Source organism: Taeniopygia guttata, chromosome 2 (assembly GCF_048771995.1).
Source record: "Taeniopygia guttata chromosome 2, bTaeGut7.mat, whole genome shotgun sequence".
In the NCBI taxonomy this organism is placed as follows: Eukaryota; Metazoa; Chordata; class Aves; order Passeriformes; family Estrildidae; genus Taeniopygia; species Taeniopygia guttata.
In genome coordinates this window covers 151,359,782-151,379,899 of record NC_133026.1, presented here as the reverse complement: position 1 = coordinate 151,379,899, position 20,118 = coordinate 151,359,782, and the positions used below count along the sequence as shown (strand labels likewise).

Below are 20,118 nucleotides of genomic sequence, written 5' to 3'. Positions count from 1 at the left end.
AGGTGTGTCCTGGGACATCCCCAGGTGTGTCCTGGTACCCTCCAGGTGTGCCAGGGACAGCCCAGGTGTGTCCTGGCACCCCCCTTGGCACCGCCTGGATCATGTCCAGGATCAGGATCTGCAGGTGAGGCATGGACAGCCCAGGTGTGCCCAGGTGTGTCCTGGCACCCCCCTTGGCACCGCCTGGATCACGTCCAGGATCAGGATCTGCAGGTGAGGCACCCACAGGTGAGCCCAGGTGTGCCCAGGTGTGCCCTGGCACCACCTGGATCACGTCCAGGATCAGGATCTGCAGGTGAGGCACCACAGGTGAGCCCAGGTGTGCCCAGGTGTGTCCTGGTACCCTCCAGGTGAGCCATGGACAGCCCAGGTGTGTCCTGGCACCCCCCAGGTGTGTCCTGGCACCCCCCTTGGCACCGCCTGGATCACGTCCAGGATTGGGATCTGCAGGTGAGGCACCAACAGGTGAGCCACGGACAGCCCAGGTGAGCCATGGACAGCCCAGGTGAGCCATGGACAGCCCAGGTGTGTGCTGGGACATCCCCAGGTGTGTCCTGGCACCACCCCTGGCACCACCTGGATCATGTCCAGGATCAGGATCTGCAGGTGAGGCACCACAGGTGAGCCATGGACAGCCCAGGTGTGTCCTGGCACCCCTTGGCACCACCTGGATCACGTCCAGGATCAGGATCTGCAGGTGAGGCACCAACAGGTGAGCCAGGGACAGCCCAGGTGAGCCATGGACAGCCCAGGTGTGTCCTGGCACCCCCCTGGCACCACCTGGATCATGTCCAGGATCAGGATCTGCAGGTGAGGCAGGTCAGGTGAGGCAGGGATGGGACAGGTGTGTCCTGGCACCCCCCAGGTGTGTCCTGGCACCACCCCTGGCACCACCTGGATCATGTCCAGGATCAGGATCTGCAGGTGAGGCACCACAGGTGAGCCATAGAAAGCCCCAGGTGTGTCGTGGTACCCTCCAGGTGAGCCATGGACAGCCCAGGTGTGCCATGGACAGCCCAGGTGTGCCAGGGACAGCCCAGGTGTGTCCTGGCACCCCCCTTGGCACCACCTCGATCACGTCCAGGATCAGGATCTGCAGGTGAGGCACCCACAGGTGAGCCATGGACAGCCCAGGTGTGTCCTGGGACATCCCCAGGTGAGGCAGGGACAGCCCGGGTGTGTCCTGGCACCCCCCCTGGCACCGCCTGGATCATGTCCAGGACCAGGATCTGCAGGTGAGGAACCCACAGATGAGCCACGGACAGCCCAGGTGTGCCCAGGTGTGTTTTGGCACCCCCTTGGCACCGCCTGGATCATGTCCAGGATCAGGATCTGCAGGTGAGGCACCACACGTGAGCCCAGGTGTGCCCAGGTGTGTCCTGGCACCCCCCTTGGCACCGCCTGGATCATGTCCAGGATCAGGATCTGCAGGTGAGGCACCAACAGGTGAGCCATGGACAGCCCAGGTGAGGCTGGGACATCCCCAGGTGTGTCCCAGGACACTCCAGGTGTGTCTTGGAACCCTCAGGTGTGTCCTGGCACCCCCCAGGTGTGTCCTGAGACCCTCCAGGTGTGTCCTGGGACAGCCCAGGTGTGCCATGGACAGCTCAGGTGTGTGCTGGAACATCCCCAGGTGTGTCCTGAGACCCTCCAGGTGTGCCCCCAGAACACCTTCCGAGCCTCACAGGTGTCCCAAAAGCATCCCCAGGGTTCTCAGAACACGTCCCAGGTGTGCCCAGGTATGCCCAGGTGTGACCCCAGGTGTGCCCAGGTGTATCCCAGGTGTGCCCAGGTGTGCCCAGGTGTGACCCCAGGTGTGCCCCCAGGTGCCCCCAGGTGTGCCCAGGTGTGCCCAGATGTGTCCCAGGTGTGCCCAGGTGTGCCATACCCGGCCCCGACAGGTGACCTCCTCGCCCTGCATCAGGCAGGTGTGACCCCAGATGTGACCCCAGGTGTGCCCAGGTGTGCCCAGGTGTGTCCAGGTGTGACCCCAGGTGTGCCCAGGTGTGCCCAGGTGTGCCATACCCTGCCCCGACAGGTGACCTCCTCACCCTGCATCAGGCAGGTGTGCCCCCAGGTGTGCCCAGGTGTGCCCAGGTGTGTCCAGGTGCCCCCAGCTGTGCCCCCAGGTGTGCCCAGGTGTGCCCAGGTGTGTCCAGGTGCCCCCAGCTGTGCCCCCAGGTGTGCCCAGGTGCCCCCAGGTGTGCCCAGGTGACCCCAGGTGTGCCCAGGTGTGTCCAGGTGCCCCCAGCTGTGCCCCCAGGTGTGCCCAGGTGTGCCCAGGTGTGACCCCAGGTGTGCCCAGGTGCCCCCAGGTGTGCCATACCCTGCCCCGACAGGTGACCTCCTCGCCCTGCATCAGACAGGGGTGACCCCAGGTGTGCCCAGGTGTGCCCAGGTGTGCCCAGGTGTGCCCAGGTGTGTCCCAGGTGTACCCAGGTGTGTCCCAAGGTGTCCCCAGGTGTGCCCAGGTGTACCCAGGTGTGTCCCAGGTGTGCCCAGGTGTGCCCAGGTGTGACCCCAGGTGCCCCAGGTGTGTCTCAGGTGTGCCCAGGTGTGCCCAGCTGTGCCCCAGGTGTGCCCAGGTGTCCCCGAGGTGTGTCCCAGGTGTGCCCAGGTGTGCCCAGCTGTCCCCGAGGTGTGTCCCAGCTGTCCCCCAGGTGTGCCCCAGGTGTGCCCAGGTGTGCCGTACCCTGCCCCGACAGGTGACCTCCTCGCCCTGCATCAGGCAGGTGCCCACGGCCACGTAGCCCTTGAGGCCCGACACCGTCTCCTCGGAGCGCAGCGACACCGTCTTCATGCAGGTGACGTGTTCCCACTCCTCCAGCGCGATCCTGCACAGGTGGGCACAGGTGGGCACAGGTGAGACCAGGTGGGCACAGGTAAGGACAAGTGAGGTCAGGGGGGCACCCCAGGGGGCTCAGGTGAGGTCAGAGGGGCACCCCAGGGGGCTCAGGTGAGGTCAGGGGGGCACCCCAGGGGGCTCAGGTGATGCCCCAGGGGGCTCAGGTGACCCCACGCAGGTGACATGTGCCCACCCCTCCAGGGCCATCCTGCACAGGTGGGCACAGGTGGGCACAGGTGGGCACAGGTGGGCACAGGTGGGGTCAGAGGGGCACCCCAGGGGGCTCAGGTCACCCCATGCAGGTGACGTGTTCCCACTCCTCCAGCGCGATCCTGCACAGGTGGGCACAGGTGAGCTCAGGTGGGCTCAGGTGGGCACAGGTGAGCTCAGGGGGGCACCCCAGGGGGCTCAGGTGACTCCATGCAGGTGACGTGTGCCCGCCCCTCCAGGGCCATCCTGCACAGGTGGGCACAGGTGAGCTCAGGTGAGCTCAGGTGAGCTCAGGTGAGCTCAGATGGGCACAGGTGAGGTCAGAGGGGCACCCCAGGGGGCTCAGGTCACCCCATGCAGGTGACGTGTGCCCGCCCCTCCAGGGCCATCCTGCACAGGTGAGCACAGGTGGGCACAGGTAGGCACAGGTAAGGTCAGAGGGGCACCCCAGGGGGCTCAGGTGATGCCCCAGGGGGCTCAGGTGACCCCATTCAGGTGACGTGTGCCCACCCCTCCAGGGCCATCCTGCACAGGTGGGCACAGGTGAGCTCAGGTGGGCACAGGTGGGCACAGGTAGGGTCAGAGGGGCACCCCAGGGGGCTCAGGTGATGCCCCAGGGGGGTCAGGTCACCCCATGCAGGTGACGTGTGCCCGTTCCCCCAGGGCCATCCTGCACAGGTGGGCACAGGTGGGACCAGGTGGGCACAGGTGGGCACAGGTGAGCTCAGGTGGGCACAGGTGGGCTCAGGTGGAATCAGAGGGGCACCCCAGGGGGCTCAGGTCACCCCATGCAGGTGACGTGTTCCCACTCCTCCAGCGCGATCCTGCACAGGTGGGCACAGGTGGGCACAGGTGGGACCAGGTGAGGTCAGGTGAGCTCAGGTGGGCACCCCAGGGGGCTCAGGTGACCCCATGCAGGTGACGTGTGCCCAATCCCCCAGGGCCATCCTGCACAGGTGGGCACAGGTGAGCTCAGGTGGGCACAGGTGGGCACAGGTGAGCTCAGGTGAGCTCAGGTGAGACATGGAGGGGCACCCCAGGGGGCTCAGGTGATGCCCCAGGGGGCTCAGGTCACCCCATGCAGGTGACGTGTGCCCGCTCACCCAGGGCCATCCTGCACAGGTGGGCACAGGTGAGCTCAGGTGGGCACAGGTGAGCTCAGGTGAGCTCAGGTGGGCACAGGTGAGACCAGGTGAGCTCAGGTGGGCACAGGTGAGCACAGGTGAGCTCAGATGGGCACAGGTGAGCTCAGGTGGGCACAGGTGGGCACAGGTGAGCTCAGATGAGCTCAGGTGAGCACAGGTGAGCTCAGGTGGGCACAGGTGGGCACAGGTGAGTCCAGGTGGGCACAGGAGAGCTCAGGTGGGCACAGGTTGGCACAGGTGAGCTCAGGTGGGCACAGGTGGGCACAGGTGAGTCCAGGTGGGCACAGGAGAGCTCAGGTGGGCACAGGTTGGCACAGGTGAGCTCAGGTGGGCACAGGTGGGCGGGCACAGGTGAGCTCAGATGGGCACAGGTGAGCTCAGGTGAGCTCACGTGGGCACAGAAGCGCTCAGGTGGGCACAGGTGGGCACAGGTGGGCACAGGTGAGCTCAGGTGATGCCAGGGGGGTCATGGGGGCACCCCCCTGGCATTTGGGGTCACACCTGGGCCGGAGCTCCCAGCTGGGATTTTGGGGTTCCCGTTGGGATTTTTGGGGTTCCCGTTGGGATTTTTGGGGTTCCCGTTGGGATTTTGGGGTTCCCGTTGGGATTTCTGGGGTCCTTGGGGACATTTTTGGGGACATTCAGGACATTTTGGGGTCCCACCTGGTGTTGGGGATGGCCTCGGGGTCCCTGGGGACATTTTGGGGACATTCAGGACATTTTGGGGTCCCACCTGGTGTTGGGGATGGCTCCCAGCTGAGCTGGGATTTTGGGGACATTCAGGACATTTTTGGGGACATTCAGGACATTTTGGGGTCCCACCTGGTGTTGGGGATGGCCCCAGCTGAGCCGGGATTTTGGGGACATTCAGGACAGTTTTGGGGTATTTGGGGACAGTTTTGGGGTCCCACCTGGTGTTGGGGATGGCCCCCAGCTGAGCCGGGATTTTGGGGTCCTTGGGGACATTTTTGGGGTCCCTGGGGACATTTTTGGGGTCCCACCTGGTGTTGGGGATGGCCCCCAGCTGAGCCGGGATTTTGGGGTTCCCAGGACATTTTTGGGGACATTCAGGACGTTTTTGGGGTCCCACCTGGTGTTGGGGATGGCCTCCCAGCTGAGCCGGGATTTTGGGGTTCCCGTTGGGATTTTGGGGTCCTTGGGGACATTTTTGGGGTATTTGGGGACAGTTTTGGGGTCCCACCTGGTGTTGGGGATGGCCTCCAGCTGAGCCGGGATTTTGGGGTCCCTGGGGACATTTTTGGGGACATTCAGGACATTTTTGGGGTCCCACCTGGTGTTGGGGATGGCCCCCAGCTGAGCCGGGATTTTGGGGTCCTTGGGGACATTTTTGGGGTCCCTGGGGACATTTTTGGGGTCCCACCTGGTGTTTGGGATAGCCCCCAGCTGAGCCGGGATTTTGGGGACATTCAGGACATTTTTGGGGTTCCTGGGGACAGTTTTGGGGTTCCCAGGACAGTTTTGGAGTCCCACCTGGTGTTGGGGATGGCCTCGGGGTTCCTGGGGACATTTTTGGGGTCCTTGGGGACATTTTTGGGGTCCCACCTGGTGTTGAGGATGGCCCCCAGCTGAGCCAGGATTTTGGGGTTCCTGTTGGGATTTTTGGGGTTCCCGTTGGGATTTTGGGGTTCCCGTTGGGATTTTGGGGACATTCAGGACATTTTTGGGGTCCTTGGGGACAGTTTTGGGGTCCCACCGGGTGTTGGGGATGGCCCCCAGCTGAGCCGGGATTTTGGGGTTCCCGTTGGGATTTTGGAATTCCCAGTAACATTTTGGGGTTCCCAGTGGGATTTTGGGGTTCTCAGTGGAATTTTGGGGTTCCCAGGACATTTTTGGGGTCCTTGGAGACATTTTTGGGTTCCTTGGGGACATTTTTGGGGTTCCCGTTGGGATTTTGGGGTCCCACCTGGTGTTGGGGATGGCCCCCAGCTGAGCCGGGATTTTGGGGTCCTTGGGGACATTTTTGGGGTCCCTGGGGACATTTTTGGGGTCCTTGGGGACATTTTTGGGGACATTCAGGACATTTTGGGGTCCCACCTGGTGTTGGGGATGGCCTCCCAGCTGAGCCGGGATTTTTGGGGTCCTTGGGGACATTTTTGGGGTCCCTGGGGACAATTTTGGGGTCCCTGGGGACATTTTGGGGTCCCACCTGGTGTTGGGGATGGCCCCCAGCTGAGCCGGGATTTTGGGGACATTCAGGACATTTTGGGGTCCTTGGGGACATTTTGGGGTCCCACCTGGTGTTGGGGATGGCCTCCAGCTGAGCCGGGATTTTGGGGTCCTTGGGGACATTTTTGGGGTCCCTGGGGACAATTTTGGGGTCCCACCTGGTGTTGGGGATGGCCTCCAGCTGAGCCGGGATTTTGGGGTCCCTGGGGACATTTTTGGGGTCCCTGGGGACATTTTTGGGGTATTTGGGGACATTTTTGGGGTCCCACCTGGTGTTGGGGATGGCCCCCAGCTGAGCCGGGATTTTGGGGACATTCAGGACATTTCTGGGGTCCTTGGGGACATTTTGGGGTCCCACCTGGTGTTGGGGATGGCCTCCAGCTGAGCCGGGATTTTGGGGTTCCTGGGGACATTTTTGGGGACATTTAGGACGTTTTTGGGGTCCCACCTGGTGTTGGGGATGGCCTCCCAGCTGAGCCGGGATTTTGGGGTCCTTGGGGACATTTTTGGGGTCCTTGGGGACATTTTGGGGTCCCACCTGGTGTTGGGGATGGCCTCGGGGTCCCTGGGGACATTTTTGGGGTATTTGGGGACATTTTTGGGGTCCCACCTGGTGTTGGGGATGGCCCCCAGCTGAGCCGGGATTTTGGGGACATTCAGGACATTTTTGGGGTTCCCAGGACATTTTTGGGGTCCCTGGGGACATTTTTGGGGTCCCTGGGGACAGTTTTGGGGTCCCACCTGGTGTTGGGGATGGCCTCGGGGTTCCTGGGGACATTTTTGGGGACATTCAGGACATTTTTGGGGTCCCACCTGGTGTTGGGGATGGCCTCCCAGCTGAGCCAGGATTTTGGGGACATTCAGGACATTTTTGGGGACATTCAGGACATTTTTGGGGTCCCACCTGGTGTTGGGGATGGCCTCCCAGCTGACGGGTGAGATGAGCTGGATGCTGAACGCCTCCTGCTGGGGGGGCACGTAGCGCTCGTCTGGGGACAGTGGGGACACGTCAGGGACAGTGGGGACATTGGGGACACCAGGACTGGGGACACTGGGACTGGGACTGGGGACACTGGGGACACCAGGGACAGCAGAGACATGCACTGGGGACACTGGAGACATGTCAGGGACACAGGGGACATGGACTGGGGACACTGGGACTGGGGACACTGGGGACATGTCAGGGACAGAGGGGACAGTGGGGACACCGGGACTGGGGACACCAGGGACAGCAGGGACATGGACTGGGGACACTGGGGACACTGGGGACACTGGGGCTGGGGACATTGGGACTGGGGACACTGGGATGGGGACATTAGGGACACATCAGGGACACCAGGGACAGTGGGGACAGCGGGGACACAGACTGGGGACACTGGGATGGGGACATTTGGGACACTGGCACTGGGGACACTGGGGACAGTGGGACTGGGGACACTGGGGACACTGGGGACAGCAGGGATACCGGGACTGGGGACAGCGGGGACACTGGGGACACTGGGAATACTGGGAACACGGACTGGGGACACTGGGGACACGTCAGGGACAGCGGGGACAGTGGGGACATGAACTGGGGACAGCAGGGACACGGACTGGGGACACCAGGGACACTGGGACTGGGGATACTGGGGACACTGGGGACATGTCAGGGACAGTGGGGACAGCAGGACTGGGGACACAGCAGGGACATGTCAGGGACAGTGGGGACACAGACTAGGCGCACTGGGGACACTGGGGACACATCAGGGACAGCGGGGACAGTGGGGACACGGACTGGGTACACTGGGGACACATCAGGGACAGCAGGGACACATCAGGGACACCAGGACTGGGGACACCAGGGACACTGGGACTGGGGATACTGGGGACACTGGGGACATGTCAGGGACAGTGGGGACAGCAGGACTGGGGACACTGAGGACACGGACTGGGGACACTGGGGACACTGGGGACACGTCAGGGACACCGGAGACAGTGGGGACACGGACTGGGGACAGTGGGGACAGTGGGGACACTGGGGACACTGGGACTGGGGATACTGGGGACACTGGGGACATTGGGGACACGTCAGGGACACTGGGGACACCGGGACATGTCAGGGACAGCGGGGACACAGACTGGGGACACTGGGGACATTAGGGACACTGGGACTGGGATTGGGGACACTGGGACTGCGGACACTGGGGACACTGGGGACGCCGGGATTGGGGACATCGGGGACACAGGGACTGGGGACACTGGGAATACTGGGGATACTGGGACTAGGGACACTGAGGACACTGGGGACACCGGGATTGGGGACACTGGGGACATTAGGGACACTGGGGACACGTCAGGGACAGCGGGGACAGCGGGGACATGGACTGGGGACACGTCAGGGACATGTCAGGGACAGCGGGGACACCAGGATTGGGGACACTGGGGACATTGGGGACACGTCAGGGACAGCAGGGACAGCGGGGACACGGACTGGGGACACTGGGACACTGGGAATACTGGTGACAGTGGGACTGGGGACACTGGGATGGGGACATTTGGGACACTGGCATTGGGGACACTGGGGACAGTGGGATTGGGGACATTTGGGACACTGGCACTGGGGACACTGGGGACAGCGGGGACACGTCAGGGACACTGGGACACGGACTGGGGACACTGGGGACACTGGGACTGGGACTGGAACATTGGGACTGGGGACACTGGGAACACTGGGGACACTTCAGGGACACCAGGGACATTGGGGACACGTTAGGGACACCGGGACTGGAGATACTGGGAATGGGGACACTGGGGACACTGGGGACACTGGGAATACTGGGACTGGAGATACTGGGGACACTGGTGACACCGGGACTGGGACTGGAACATTGGGACTGGGGACACTGGGGACACTGGGGACACATCAGGGACACCAGGGACAGTGGGGACAGCGGGGACACAGACTGGGGACACGTCAGGGACAGCAGAGACATGGACTGGGGACACTGGGGACATGGACTGGGGACATTGGGGACAGTGGGGACACGTCAGGGACATTGGGGACACCAGGACTGGGGACACTGGGACTGGGACTGGGGACACTGGGGACACCAGGGACAGCAGAGACATGCACTGGGGACACTGGAGACATGTCAGGGACAGCGGGGACACGGACTGGGGACACTGGGGACACTGGGACTGGGGATACTGGGGACACTGGGGACACGGACTGGGGACACTGGGGACATGTCAGGGACACATCAGGGACAGTGGGGACAGCGGGGACACCAGGACTGGGGACACCAGGGACACTGGGGACACGTCAGGGACAGCGGGGACATGGAGTGGGACTGGGATTGGGGACACTGGGACTGCGGACACTGGGACTGGGGACACCGGGATTGGGGACATTGGAGACACCGGGACTGGGGACACTGGGAATACTGGGAACATGGACTGGGGACACTGGGGACATTAGGGACCCTGGGACTGGGATTGGGGACACTCGGGACACGGACTGGGGACACTGGGGACACTGGGAATACTGGTGACATTGGGACTGGGGACACCGGGGACACTGGGACACTGGGATTGGGGACACAGCATGAGGACACGTCAGGGACACTGGGGACACAGACTGGGGACACTGGGGACACTGGGAAGGGGACACTGGGGACATGGCAGGGGACATGTCAGGGACACTGGGGACACCGGGACTGGGGACACTGGGAATGGGGGAACACAGAGGGATTTCAGGATGTCCCCAGGTGCTCCCAGGTGTACCCCAGGTACCCCCAGGTGTGCCCACGTCTATCTCAGGTGTATCCCAGGTGTGCCCAGGTGCCTGCAGGTGTAACCCAGGTGCCCCAGATGTGCCCACAGGTGACCAGGTGTGCCCATGTCTATCCCAGGTGTATCCCAGGTGCCCCCAGGTGTAGCCCAGGTGTGCCCAGGTGTGCCCACAGGTGTACCCCAGGTGTAGCCCAGGTGTGCCCACAGGTGCCCAGGTGTGAACAAGTCTATCCCAGGTCTATCCCAGGTGTATCCCACGTGCCCCCAGGTGTATCCCAGGTACCCCTAGGTCTATCTCAGGTACCCCCAGGTGTGCCCAGGTGCCTGCAGGTATGCCCAAGTCTAACTCAGGTGTATCCCAGGTGTGCCCCCAGGTGCACCCAGGTGTATCCCGAGTGCGCCCAGGTGTGCCCAAGTCTATCTCAGGTGTATCCCAGGTGCCCCCAGCTGTATCCCAGGTGTGCCCAGGTGTGCCCACAGGTACCCCAGGTGCCCCCAGGTGTGCCCAGGCGTGCCCACAGGTGTGCCCACAGGTGCCCAGGTGTGCCCACAGGTGTAGCCCAGGTGTGCCCACACGTGCCCAGGTGTATCCCAGGTGCCCCCAGGTATGCCCAGGTGCCCCCAGGTGTACCCCAGGTGTGCCCAGGTGCCCACAGGTGTATCCCAGGTGCCCCCAGGTGTATCTCAGGTACCCCCAGATGTATCCCAGGTGCCCCCATGTGTATCCCAGGTGTATCTCAGGTACCCCCAGGTGTATCCCAGGTACCCCCAGGTGTATCCCAGGTGTATCCCAGGTGTATCCCAGGTGTATCCCAGGTGCCCCAGGTGTGTCCACAGGTGCCCCAGGTGTATCCCAGGTGCACCCTGGTGTGTCCAGGTTCCCCCAGGTGTATCCCAGGTGCCCCCAGGTGTGCCCCAGGTGCCTCCAGGTGTATCCCAGGTGTGCCCAGGTGCTCCCAGGTGTGCCCAGGTGCCCCCAGGTGTGCCCCCAGGTGCCCCAGGTGTATCCCAGGTCTATCTCAGGTGTGCCCAGGTGCCCCCAGGTGTGCCCACAGGTGCCCAGGTGTGCCCAAGTCTATCCCAGGTGTACCCACAGGTGTGCCCAGGTGTGCCCACAGGTGCCCAGGTGTGCCCAAATCTATCTCAGGTGTATCCCAGCTGTACCCAGGTGTGCCCACAGGTGCCCCAGGTGTGCCCACAGGTGCCCAGGTGTCCCCAGGTGTATCCCAGGTGTGCCCGCAGGTGTGCCCAGGTGTATCCCAGGTGCACCCAGGTGTATCCCAGGTGTATCCCAGGTGTATCCCAGGTGCCCCCAAGTGTGCCCAGGTGTGCCCACCTCTCTCGATGCTCTCGAACTCCTTCTCCTCTCCGGTCATGCGGGGGATGCGCGTGCAGGGGTGGGGGGAGCTGGTGGCCACCGCGTACACCTGGGGGGGGGGGGACACCTCAGAGACCCCCCAAAGTCCCCCGGGACCCCCAGGACCCCCCCAGTTTACCTGGGACCCCCCCCTTGCCAGTCACCTGTAGCCACTGTGTACACCAGGTGTGCCCAGGTGTGTCCTGGGTGTGCCCAGGTGTGTTCTGGGTGTGCCCAGGTGTGTTCAGGTGTGCCCAGGTGTGTCCTGGTGTGCTCAGGTGTGTCCTGGGTGTGTCCTGGGTGTGCCCAGGTGTGTTCTGGGTGTGTCCTAGGTAGGCTCAGGTGAGTCCAGGACATGTTCCAGGTGTGCCCAGGTGTGTTCTGGAGAGTTCTGGGTGTGCCCAGGTGTGTTCTGGGCAAGCCCAGGTGTGCCCAGGTGTGTCCTGGGTGTGTCCAGGTGTGTCCTGGGTGTGTCCTAGGTGGGCCCAGGTGAGTCTAGGACATGTTCCAGGTGTGCCCAGGTGTGTCCTGGGTGTGTCCAGGTGTGCCCAGGTGTGTTCAGGTGTGCCCAGGTGTGTTCCGGGTGTGTCCTGGATGTGCCCAGGTGTGTCCTGGGTGTGCCCAGGTGTGTTCCGGGTGTGTCCCAGGTGTGTTCCGGGTGTGTCCTAGGTGGGCTCAGGTGAGTCCAGGACATGTTCCAGGTGTGCCCAGGTGCATCCAGGTGTGCCCAGGTGTGTTCCGGGTGTCTCCTGGACATGCCCAGGTGTGTTCTGGGTGTGCCCAAGTGTATTCTGGGCATGTCCAGATGTGCCCAGATGTGCCCTGACCACACCCAGGTGTGCCCAGGTGTGTTTCTGGCTGTGCCCAGGTGTGCCCAGGTGTGTTCAGGCCATGCCCAGGTGTGCCCAGGTGTGTTTCTGGCCATACCCAGATGTACCGAGGTGTGCCCAGGTGTGCTCTGGCCATACCTAGATATGCCCTGACCATAGCCAGGTGTGCCCAGGTGTGTTTCTGGCCATGCCCAGATGAGTTCTGGCTCTGCCCAGGTGTGCCCAGGTGTTTCCTGACCATGCCCAGGTGTGCCCAGGTGTGTTTCTGACCATGCCCAGGTGTGTCCTGACCGTGCCCAGGTGTGCCCAGGTGTGCCCACCTTGGACTCCACGTGGTAGGCGACGTAGTGGGCGGTGCAGCGCAGGGGGATCTTCCTCACGGGCCAGGGCGCGTCGTAGGACAGGTAAGCGGGGAGCACGCTGATCCTCAGCTCGCCCTGAAACACCCAAAATGTCCCAAAATTACCCCAAAATATCCCAAAATTACCCCAAAATATCCCCAAAATGTCCCAAAGTCACCCCAAAGTGACCCCAAAATGGCTCAGGTGTGTCACAGGACAGGTACAGGGGAGCACGCTGAACCTCAGCTCGCCCTGAAACACCCAAAATATCCCAAAATTACCCCAAAATATCCCAAAGTCATCCCAAAATATCCTAAAGTCATCCCAAAATATCCCAAAGTATCCCAAAGTGACCCCAAAATGGCTCAGGTGTGTCACAGCACAGGTACAGGGGAGCACGCTGATCCTCAGCTCGCCCTGAAACACCCAAAATGTCCCAAAATTACCCCAAAATATCCCAAAGTCACCCCAAAATCACCCCAAAATATCCCAAAATATCCCGAAGTCACCCCAAAGTGACCCCAAAATGGCTCAGGTGTGTCACAGCACAGGTACAGGGGAGCACGCTGATCCTCAGCTCGCCCTGAAACACCCAAAATTACCCCAAAATATCCCAAAGTCACCCCAAAATATCCCCAAAATCACCCCAAAATGTCCCAAAGTCACCCCAAAATATCCTAAAGTCACCCCAAAGTATCCCAAAATTACCCCAAAATATCCCAAAGTCACCCCAAAATATCCCAAAGTATCCCAAAGTGACCCCAAAATGGCTCAGGTGTGTCACAGGACAGGTACAGGGGAGCACGCTGATCCTCAGCTCGCCCTGGAACACCCAAAATGTCCCAAAATATCCCAAAATTACCCCAAAATGTCCCAAAATTACCCCAAAATATCCCAAAGTCACCCCAAAGTATCCCAAAGTGACCCCAAAATATCCCAAAGTCACCCCAAAGTGACCCCAAAATGGCTCAGGTGTGTCACAGGACAGGTACAGGGGAGCACGCTGATCCTCAGCTCGCCCTGAAACACCCAAAATTACCCAAAATGTCCCAAAATACCCCAAAATATCCCCAGATTAACCCAAAATATCCTAAAGTCACCCCAAAATATCCCAAAGTCACCCCAAAGTGACCCCAAAATGGCTCAGGTGTGTCACAGCACAGGTACAGGGGAGCACGCTGATCCTCAGCTCGCCCTGGAACACCCAAAATGTCCCAAAATTACCCCAAAATTACCCAAAATATCCCAAAGTCACCCCAAAATATCCTAAAGTCACCCCAAAATATCCCAAAATTACCCCAAAATGTCCCAAAGTCACCCCAAAATATCCCAAAGTCACCCCAAAGTGACCCCAAAATGGCTCAGGTGTGTCACAGCACAGATACAGGGGAGCACGCTGATCCTCAGCTCGCCCTGAAACACCCAAAATGTCCCAAAATTACCCCAAAATATCCCAAAGTCATCCTAAAATGTCCCAAAGTCACCCCAAAATATCCCAAAGTATCCCAAAGTGACCCCAAAATGGCCCAGGTGTGTCACAGGACAGGTACAGGGGAGCACGCTGATCCTCAGCTCGCCCTGAAACACCCAAAATGTCCCAAAATTACCCCAAAATATCCCAAAGTCACCCCAAAGTATCCCAAAGTCACCCCAAAATATCCCAAAGTCACCCCAAAGTGACCCCAAATGGCTCAGGTGTGTCACAGGACAGGTACAGAGGAGCACGCTGATCCTCAGCTCGCCCTGAAACACCCAAAATGTCCCAAAATTACCCAAAATATCCTAAAGTCATCCTAAAATATCCCAAAGTCACCCCAAAATATCCCAAAGTCACCCCAAAATATCCCAAAGTCACCCCAAAGTGACCCCAAAATGGCTCAGGTGTGTCACAGGACAGGTACAGGGGAGCACGCTGATCCTCAGCTCGCCCTGAAACACCCAAAATGTCCCAAAATTACCCCAAAATGTCCCAAAATTACCCCAAAATATCCCAAAGTCATCCCAAAATGTCCCAAAGTCACCCCAAAATATCCCAAAGTCACCCCAAAGTGACCCCAAAATGGCTCAGGTGTGTCACAGGACAGGTACAGGGGAGCACGCTGATCCTCAGCTCGCCCTGAAACACCCAAAATGTCCCAAATTACCCCAAAATCACCCCAAAATGTCCCAAAATATCCCAAAGTCATCCCAAAATATCCCAAAGCCACCCAAAGTGACCCCAAAATGGCCCAGGTGTGTCACAGGACAGGTACAGGGGAGCACGCTGATCCTCAGCTTGCCCTGATTCCAAAATTACCCAAAATTACCCCAAAATCACCCCAAAATATCCCAAAATCACCCCAAAAATGGATCCGGCACCCTCAAAACCCCCCGATCCTTAATTCAGCCTAAAACACCCCAAAACACCCCAAAAACGGGTCAGGGTATTCCCCAAAAGTGCCTGATCTTCAATTCCCCCTGAGGACCCCCAAAATGGCACCGAAATTGAGTCAAGGGGCCCCAAAAATGGGTCAGAGACCCCAAAATTGAGTCAGAGACCCCAAAAATGGGTTGGGGTCCCAAAAATGGGGCAGAGTCCCCAGAAATGGGTCAGGGTCCCAAAAATGCGACAGGGACCCCCCCAGGTGTGCCCAGGTGTGTACCCAGGTGTACCCAGGTGTGCCCAGGTGTGCCCAGGTGCGTTCCTAGCCGTGCCCAGGTGTGCCCATGTGTGCCCAGGTGTTTTCCTAGCCGTGCCCAGGTGCCCCCTAGGTGTGCCCAGGTGTGCCCATGTGTGCCCAGGTGTGCCCAGGTGTGTTCCTAGGTGTGCCCAGGTGTGCCCATGTGTGCCCAGGTGTGCCCAGGTGTGTTCCTAGCTGTGCCCAGGTGCCCCCCAGGTGTGCCCAGGTGTGTTCCTAGCTGTGCCCAGGTGTGCCCAGCTGTGCCCAGGTGTGTTCCTAGCCGTAACCAAGTGTGCCCAGGTGTGCCCAGGTGTGTTCCTAGCTGTGCCCAGGTGTGCCCAGGTGCGCCCAGGTGTGCCCAGGTGTGTTCCTAGCCATGCCCAGGTGTGCCCAGGTGTGTTCCCAGCCGTGCCCAGGTGTGCCCAGGTGTGTTCCCAGCCGTGCCCAGGTGCGCCCAGGTGTGCCCAGGTGTGTTCCTAGCCGTGCCCAGGTGCCCCCCAGGTGTGCCCAGGTGTGCCCACCTGTCGGTTGAAGTACAGGAAGCCCTTGGGGCAGTTCAGGTGCCCCCCAGGTGTGCCCAGGTGTGCCCAGGTGTGTTCCTAGCCGTCCCCAGGTGCCCCCCAGGTGTGTCCAGGTGCCCCCCAGGTGTGCCCAGGTGTGTCCAGGTGCCCCCCAGGTGTGCCCAGGTGTGCCAGGTGTGCCCAGGTGTGCCCAGCTGTCGGTTGAAGTACAGGAAGCCCTTGGGGCAGTGCAGGTGCCCCCCAGGTGTGCCCAGGTGTGTTCCTAGCTGTGCCCAGGTGTGCCCAGGTGTGTTCCTAGCCATACCCAGGTGCCCCCCAGGTGTGCCAGGTGTGTTCCTAGCCGTGCTCAGGTGTGCCCAGGTGTGCCCAGGTGTGCCCACCTGTCGGTTGAAGTACAGGAAGCCCTTGGGGCAGTTCAGGTGCCCCCCAGGTGTGCCCAGGTGTGTTCCTAGCTGTACCCAGGTGTGCCCAGGTGTGCCCAGGTGTGTTCCTAGCTGTGCCCAGGTGTGCCCAGGTGTGTTCCTAGCCGTGCCCAGGTGTGTTCCTAGCCATGCCCAGGTGTGCCCCAGGTGTGCCCAGGTGTGCCCACCTGCCGGTTGAAGTACAGGAAGCCCTTGGGGCAGTTGACGTTGTGGAAAGGTGCGAAGGACTCCACGGGGCCGTCGATGCCCATGGGGTGCAGGCGCAGCGCCCCCCGACCCGTCAGCAGCACCCAGTGCGGGGAGGGGCCGCAGATGAACACCTGGGACAGGTGAGGGACAGGTGAGACACCTGGTCACACCTGGGGACACCTGGGGACACCTGGGGACAGGTGGGGATGGGGACAGGGACCCCCAGGGATGTGGCACTCAGTGCCCCCCGACCCGTCAGCAGCACCCAGTGCGGGGAGGGGCCGCAGATGAACACCTGGACAGGTGAGGGACAGGTGAGACACCTGGGGACACCTGGGGACACCCAGAGACCCCCTGAGCAGCACCCAGTGGGGGAGGGGCTGCAGGTGAACACCTGGGCAGGTGAGGGACACCTGGGGACAGGTGATGGACAGGTAAGGGACACCTGGGGACAGGTGGGGATGGGGACAGGGACACCCAGGGACCCCCTGAGCAGCACCCAGTACGGGGAGGGGCCGCAGGTGAACACCTGGGACAGGTGAGGGACAGGTGAGGACACCTGGTCACACCTGGGGACAGGTGGGGACGGGGACAGGGACCCCCAGGGATGTGGCACTCAGCGCCCCCCGACCCGTCAGCAGCACCCAGTGCGGGGAGGGGCCGCAGATGAACACCTGGGCAGGTGAGGGACAGGTGAGACACCTGGGGACACCTGGGGACAGGTGAGGGACAGGTGAGACACCTGGGAACAGGTGAGACACCTGGGGACAGGTGAGGGACAGGTGGGGATGGGGACAGGGACACCCAGGGACCCCCTGAGCAGCACCCAGTGGGGGAGGGGATGCAGATGAACACCTGGGGACAGGTAAGGGACACCTGGGGACAGGTGAGGATGGGGACAGGGACACCCAGAGACCCCCTGAGCAGCCCCCAGTGCGGGGAGGGACCGCAGGTGAACACCTGGGACAGGTGAGGGACACCTGGGGACACCTGGGAGTGGGGAAAGATTTGGGGTCCCACCCCCCTAATTGGGGGTCCCAGTGGATTTGGGGGTCCCGTGGATTCAGGGTCCCGGTGGATTTTGGGGTCCCGTGGATTTGGGGTCCCGGTGGATTTGGGGTCCCGTGGATTTGGGGGTCCCACCCCCTGGCTTTGGGGTCCCGTGGATTTTGGGGCCCCGGTGGATTTCAGGGATGGATTTGGGGTCCCGTGGCTTTGGGGTCCCGGTGAATTTTGGGGTCCGGGTGGATTTTGGGGTCCCAGTGAATTTGGGGTCCCGGTGAATTTTGGGGTCCCACATCCCAGATTTGGGGTCCCTGGAAGTTCTGGGGTCCCACCCCCGATGGATTTTGGGATCCCAGTGGATTTTGGGGCCCCGGTGGATTTTGGGGCCCCGGTGGATTTGGGGGTGCTGACCCCCCCGGCTTTGGGGCCCTGGTGGATTTCGGGATCCCAGTGGATTTCAGGGATGGATTTTGGGGTCCCGTGGATTTAGGGTCCCGTGGATTTGGGGCCCTGGTGGATTTTGGGGTCCCGTGGATTTGGGGTCCCGTGGATTGGGGGTCCCGGTGGATTTTGGGGATGGATTTTGGGGTCCCGGTGGATTTGAGGTCCTGTGGATTTTGGGGTTCCGGTGGATTTTGGGGTCCCATGGTCGGTGGATTTGGGGTCCAACCCCTTATGGATTCAGGGTCCCGGTGGATTTTGGGGTCCTACCCCCCAGCTTTGGGGTCCCTGGCAGATTTGGAGTCCCACCCCCCTGATTTGGGATCCCGGTGGATTTTGGGGTCCCGGTGGATTTCGAGGTCCCGTGGATTTGGGGTCCCGGTGGATTTGGGGGGCCCCGTGGATTTGGGTTCCCACCCCCTGGATTTGGGGTCCCGGTGGATTGTGGGGTCCCACCCCCCGGATTGGGGGTCCTGGTGGATTTGGGGTCCCGTGGATTTTGGGGTTCTGTGGATTTGGGGGTGCTGACCCCCCTGGCTTTGGGGCCCTGGTAGATTTGGGGTCCCGTGGATTTGGGGTCCCTGGAAGTTCTGGGGTCCCACCCCCGATGGATTTGTGGTCCTGGTGGATTTTGGGGTCCCGCGGATTTGGGGTCCCGTGGCTTTGGGGTGCTGACCCCCCTGACTTTGGGGTCCCGGTGGATTTTGGGGTCCCGGTGGATTTGGGGGTGCTGACCCCCAGGTTTGGGGTCCCGGTAGATTTGGGGGTCCTGGTGGATTTTGGGGTCCCGGGTGGATTTCGGGGCCCTGGTGGATTTTGGGCTCCCACCCCCCTGATTGGGGGTCCCAGTGGATTTGGGGTCCCACGGTCGGTGGATTTGGGGTCCCACCCCCCTAACTGGGGGTCCCGGTGGATTCGGGGTCCCGGTGGATTTTGGGGCCCCGGTGGATTTCGGGGTGCTGACCCCCCTGGCTTTGGGGTCTCGGTGGATTTGGGGGTCCCGGTGGATTTTGGGGTCCCGGTGGATTTTGGTGTCCCACAGTCGGTGGATTTCGGGGTCCCACCCCCCCTGGCTTTGGGGTCCCTGGCAGATTTGGGGTCCCACCCCTCCCAGATTCAGGATCCCGGTAGATTTGGGGTCCCACCCCCCGGATTTGGGGTCCCGTGGATTTGGGGTCCCGCGGATTTGGGGTCCCGTGGATTTTGGGGTTCTGGTGGATTTTGGGGTCCCAGTGGATTTTGGGGTCCCAGCCCCCATGGAATTGGGGTCCCACCCCCCTAATTGGGGGTCCCTGGCAGATTCGGGGTCCCACCCCCCGGCTTGGGGGTCCCGCGGATTTGGGGTGCTGAGCCCCGGATTTGGGGGTCCCATGGATTCGGGGTCCCGGTGGATTTTGGGGTCCCGCAGATTTGGGGTTCCGCAGCTTTGGGGTCCCGGTGGATTTCGGGGATGGATTTTGGGGTCCCAGTGGATTTTGGGGTCCCACTCCCCGGATTGGGGTCCCGGTGGATTTTGGGGTCCCACCCCCATGGAATCAGGGTCCCACCCCCCGGACTGGGGGTCCCGGTGGATTTCGGGGTCCTGGTGGATTTGGGGTCCCGTTGGATTTCGGGGTCCCGCGGCTTTGGGGCCCCATTGAATTTTGGGGTCCCGTGGATTTGGGGTCCCGGTGGATTTCGGGGATGGATTTTGGGGTCCTGGTGGATTTGGGTTCCCACCCCCTGGATTTGGGGTCCTGGTGGATTTTGGGGTCCCACCCCCCAATGGAATCGGGGTCCCACCCCCCGGATTGGGGGTCCCAGTAGATTTCGGGGTCCTGTGGATTTGGGGTCCCGCGGATTTGGGGTCCCGGTGGATTTTGGGGCCCTGGTGGATTTCGGGGATGGATTTGGGGTCCCCCAGATTTGGGGTCCCTTGGCTTTGGGGCGCTGACCCCCGAGTATCCGTAGATGTCGTGGAAGGGGCGGAAGCGCGCCACGCGGCCCCGGGGCCCCCCCGGCTCCTCGGGGGTCCCGCCCGGAGCCCCCCCTGGGCCCGGCCCCTCCGGCTTCTTCCGCGACGGCTTCGGCTTCTTCTCCCGGAAATTGATCCCGTGGGGCACCTGCAGAGACGGGGGTGAGGGACCCCAAATCCTTCTGGGGACCCCCAAAAAATCCACCCAGAGACCCCCAAAATATCCCCCGGGAGACCCCC

General features: G+C 61.7%; 1 protein-coding gene across 5 annotated transcripts in view; it reads right to left on the bottom strand.

Moving 5' to 3' along the window:
- The window catches only part of CPSF1 (cleavage and polyadenylation specific factor 1), a 107,766-nt gene that overhangs the window by 17,509 nt on the left and 70,139 nt on the right, over nucleotides 1-20,118 (bottom strand). For all 5 annotated transcript variants that reach the window (XM_072925107.1, XM_072925109.1, XM_072925108.1 and 2 more), the window contains 6 exons: nucleotides 19,859-20,026; nucleotides 16,457-16,609; nucleotides 12,666-12,782; nucleotides 11,495-11,585; nucleotides 7,292-7,376; nucleotides 2,693-2,834 (listed from right to left, as the gene is read on the bottom strand). In XM_072925107.1, the coding sequence (XP_072781208.1) occupies nucleotides 2,693-2,834; nucleotides 7,292-7,376; nucleotides 11,495-11,585; nucleotides 12,666-12,782; nucleotides 16,457-16,609; nucleotides 19,859-20,026 (756 nt within the window). The remainder of the gene's footprint in view (nucleotides 1-2,692; nucleotides 2,835-7,291; nucleotides 7,377-11,494; nucleotides 11,586-12,665; nucleotides 12,783-16,456; nucleotides 16,610-19,858; nucleotides 20,027-20,118) is intronic.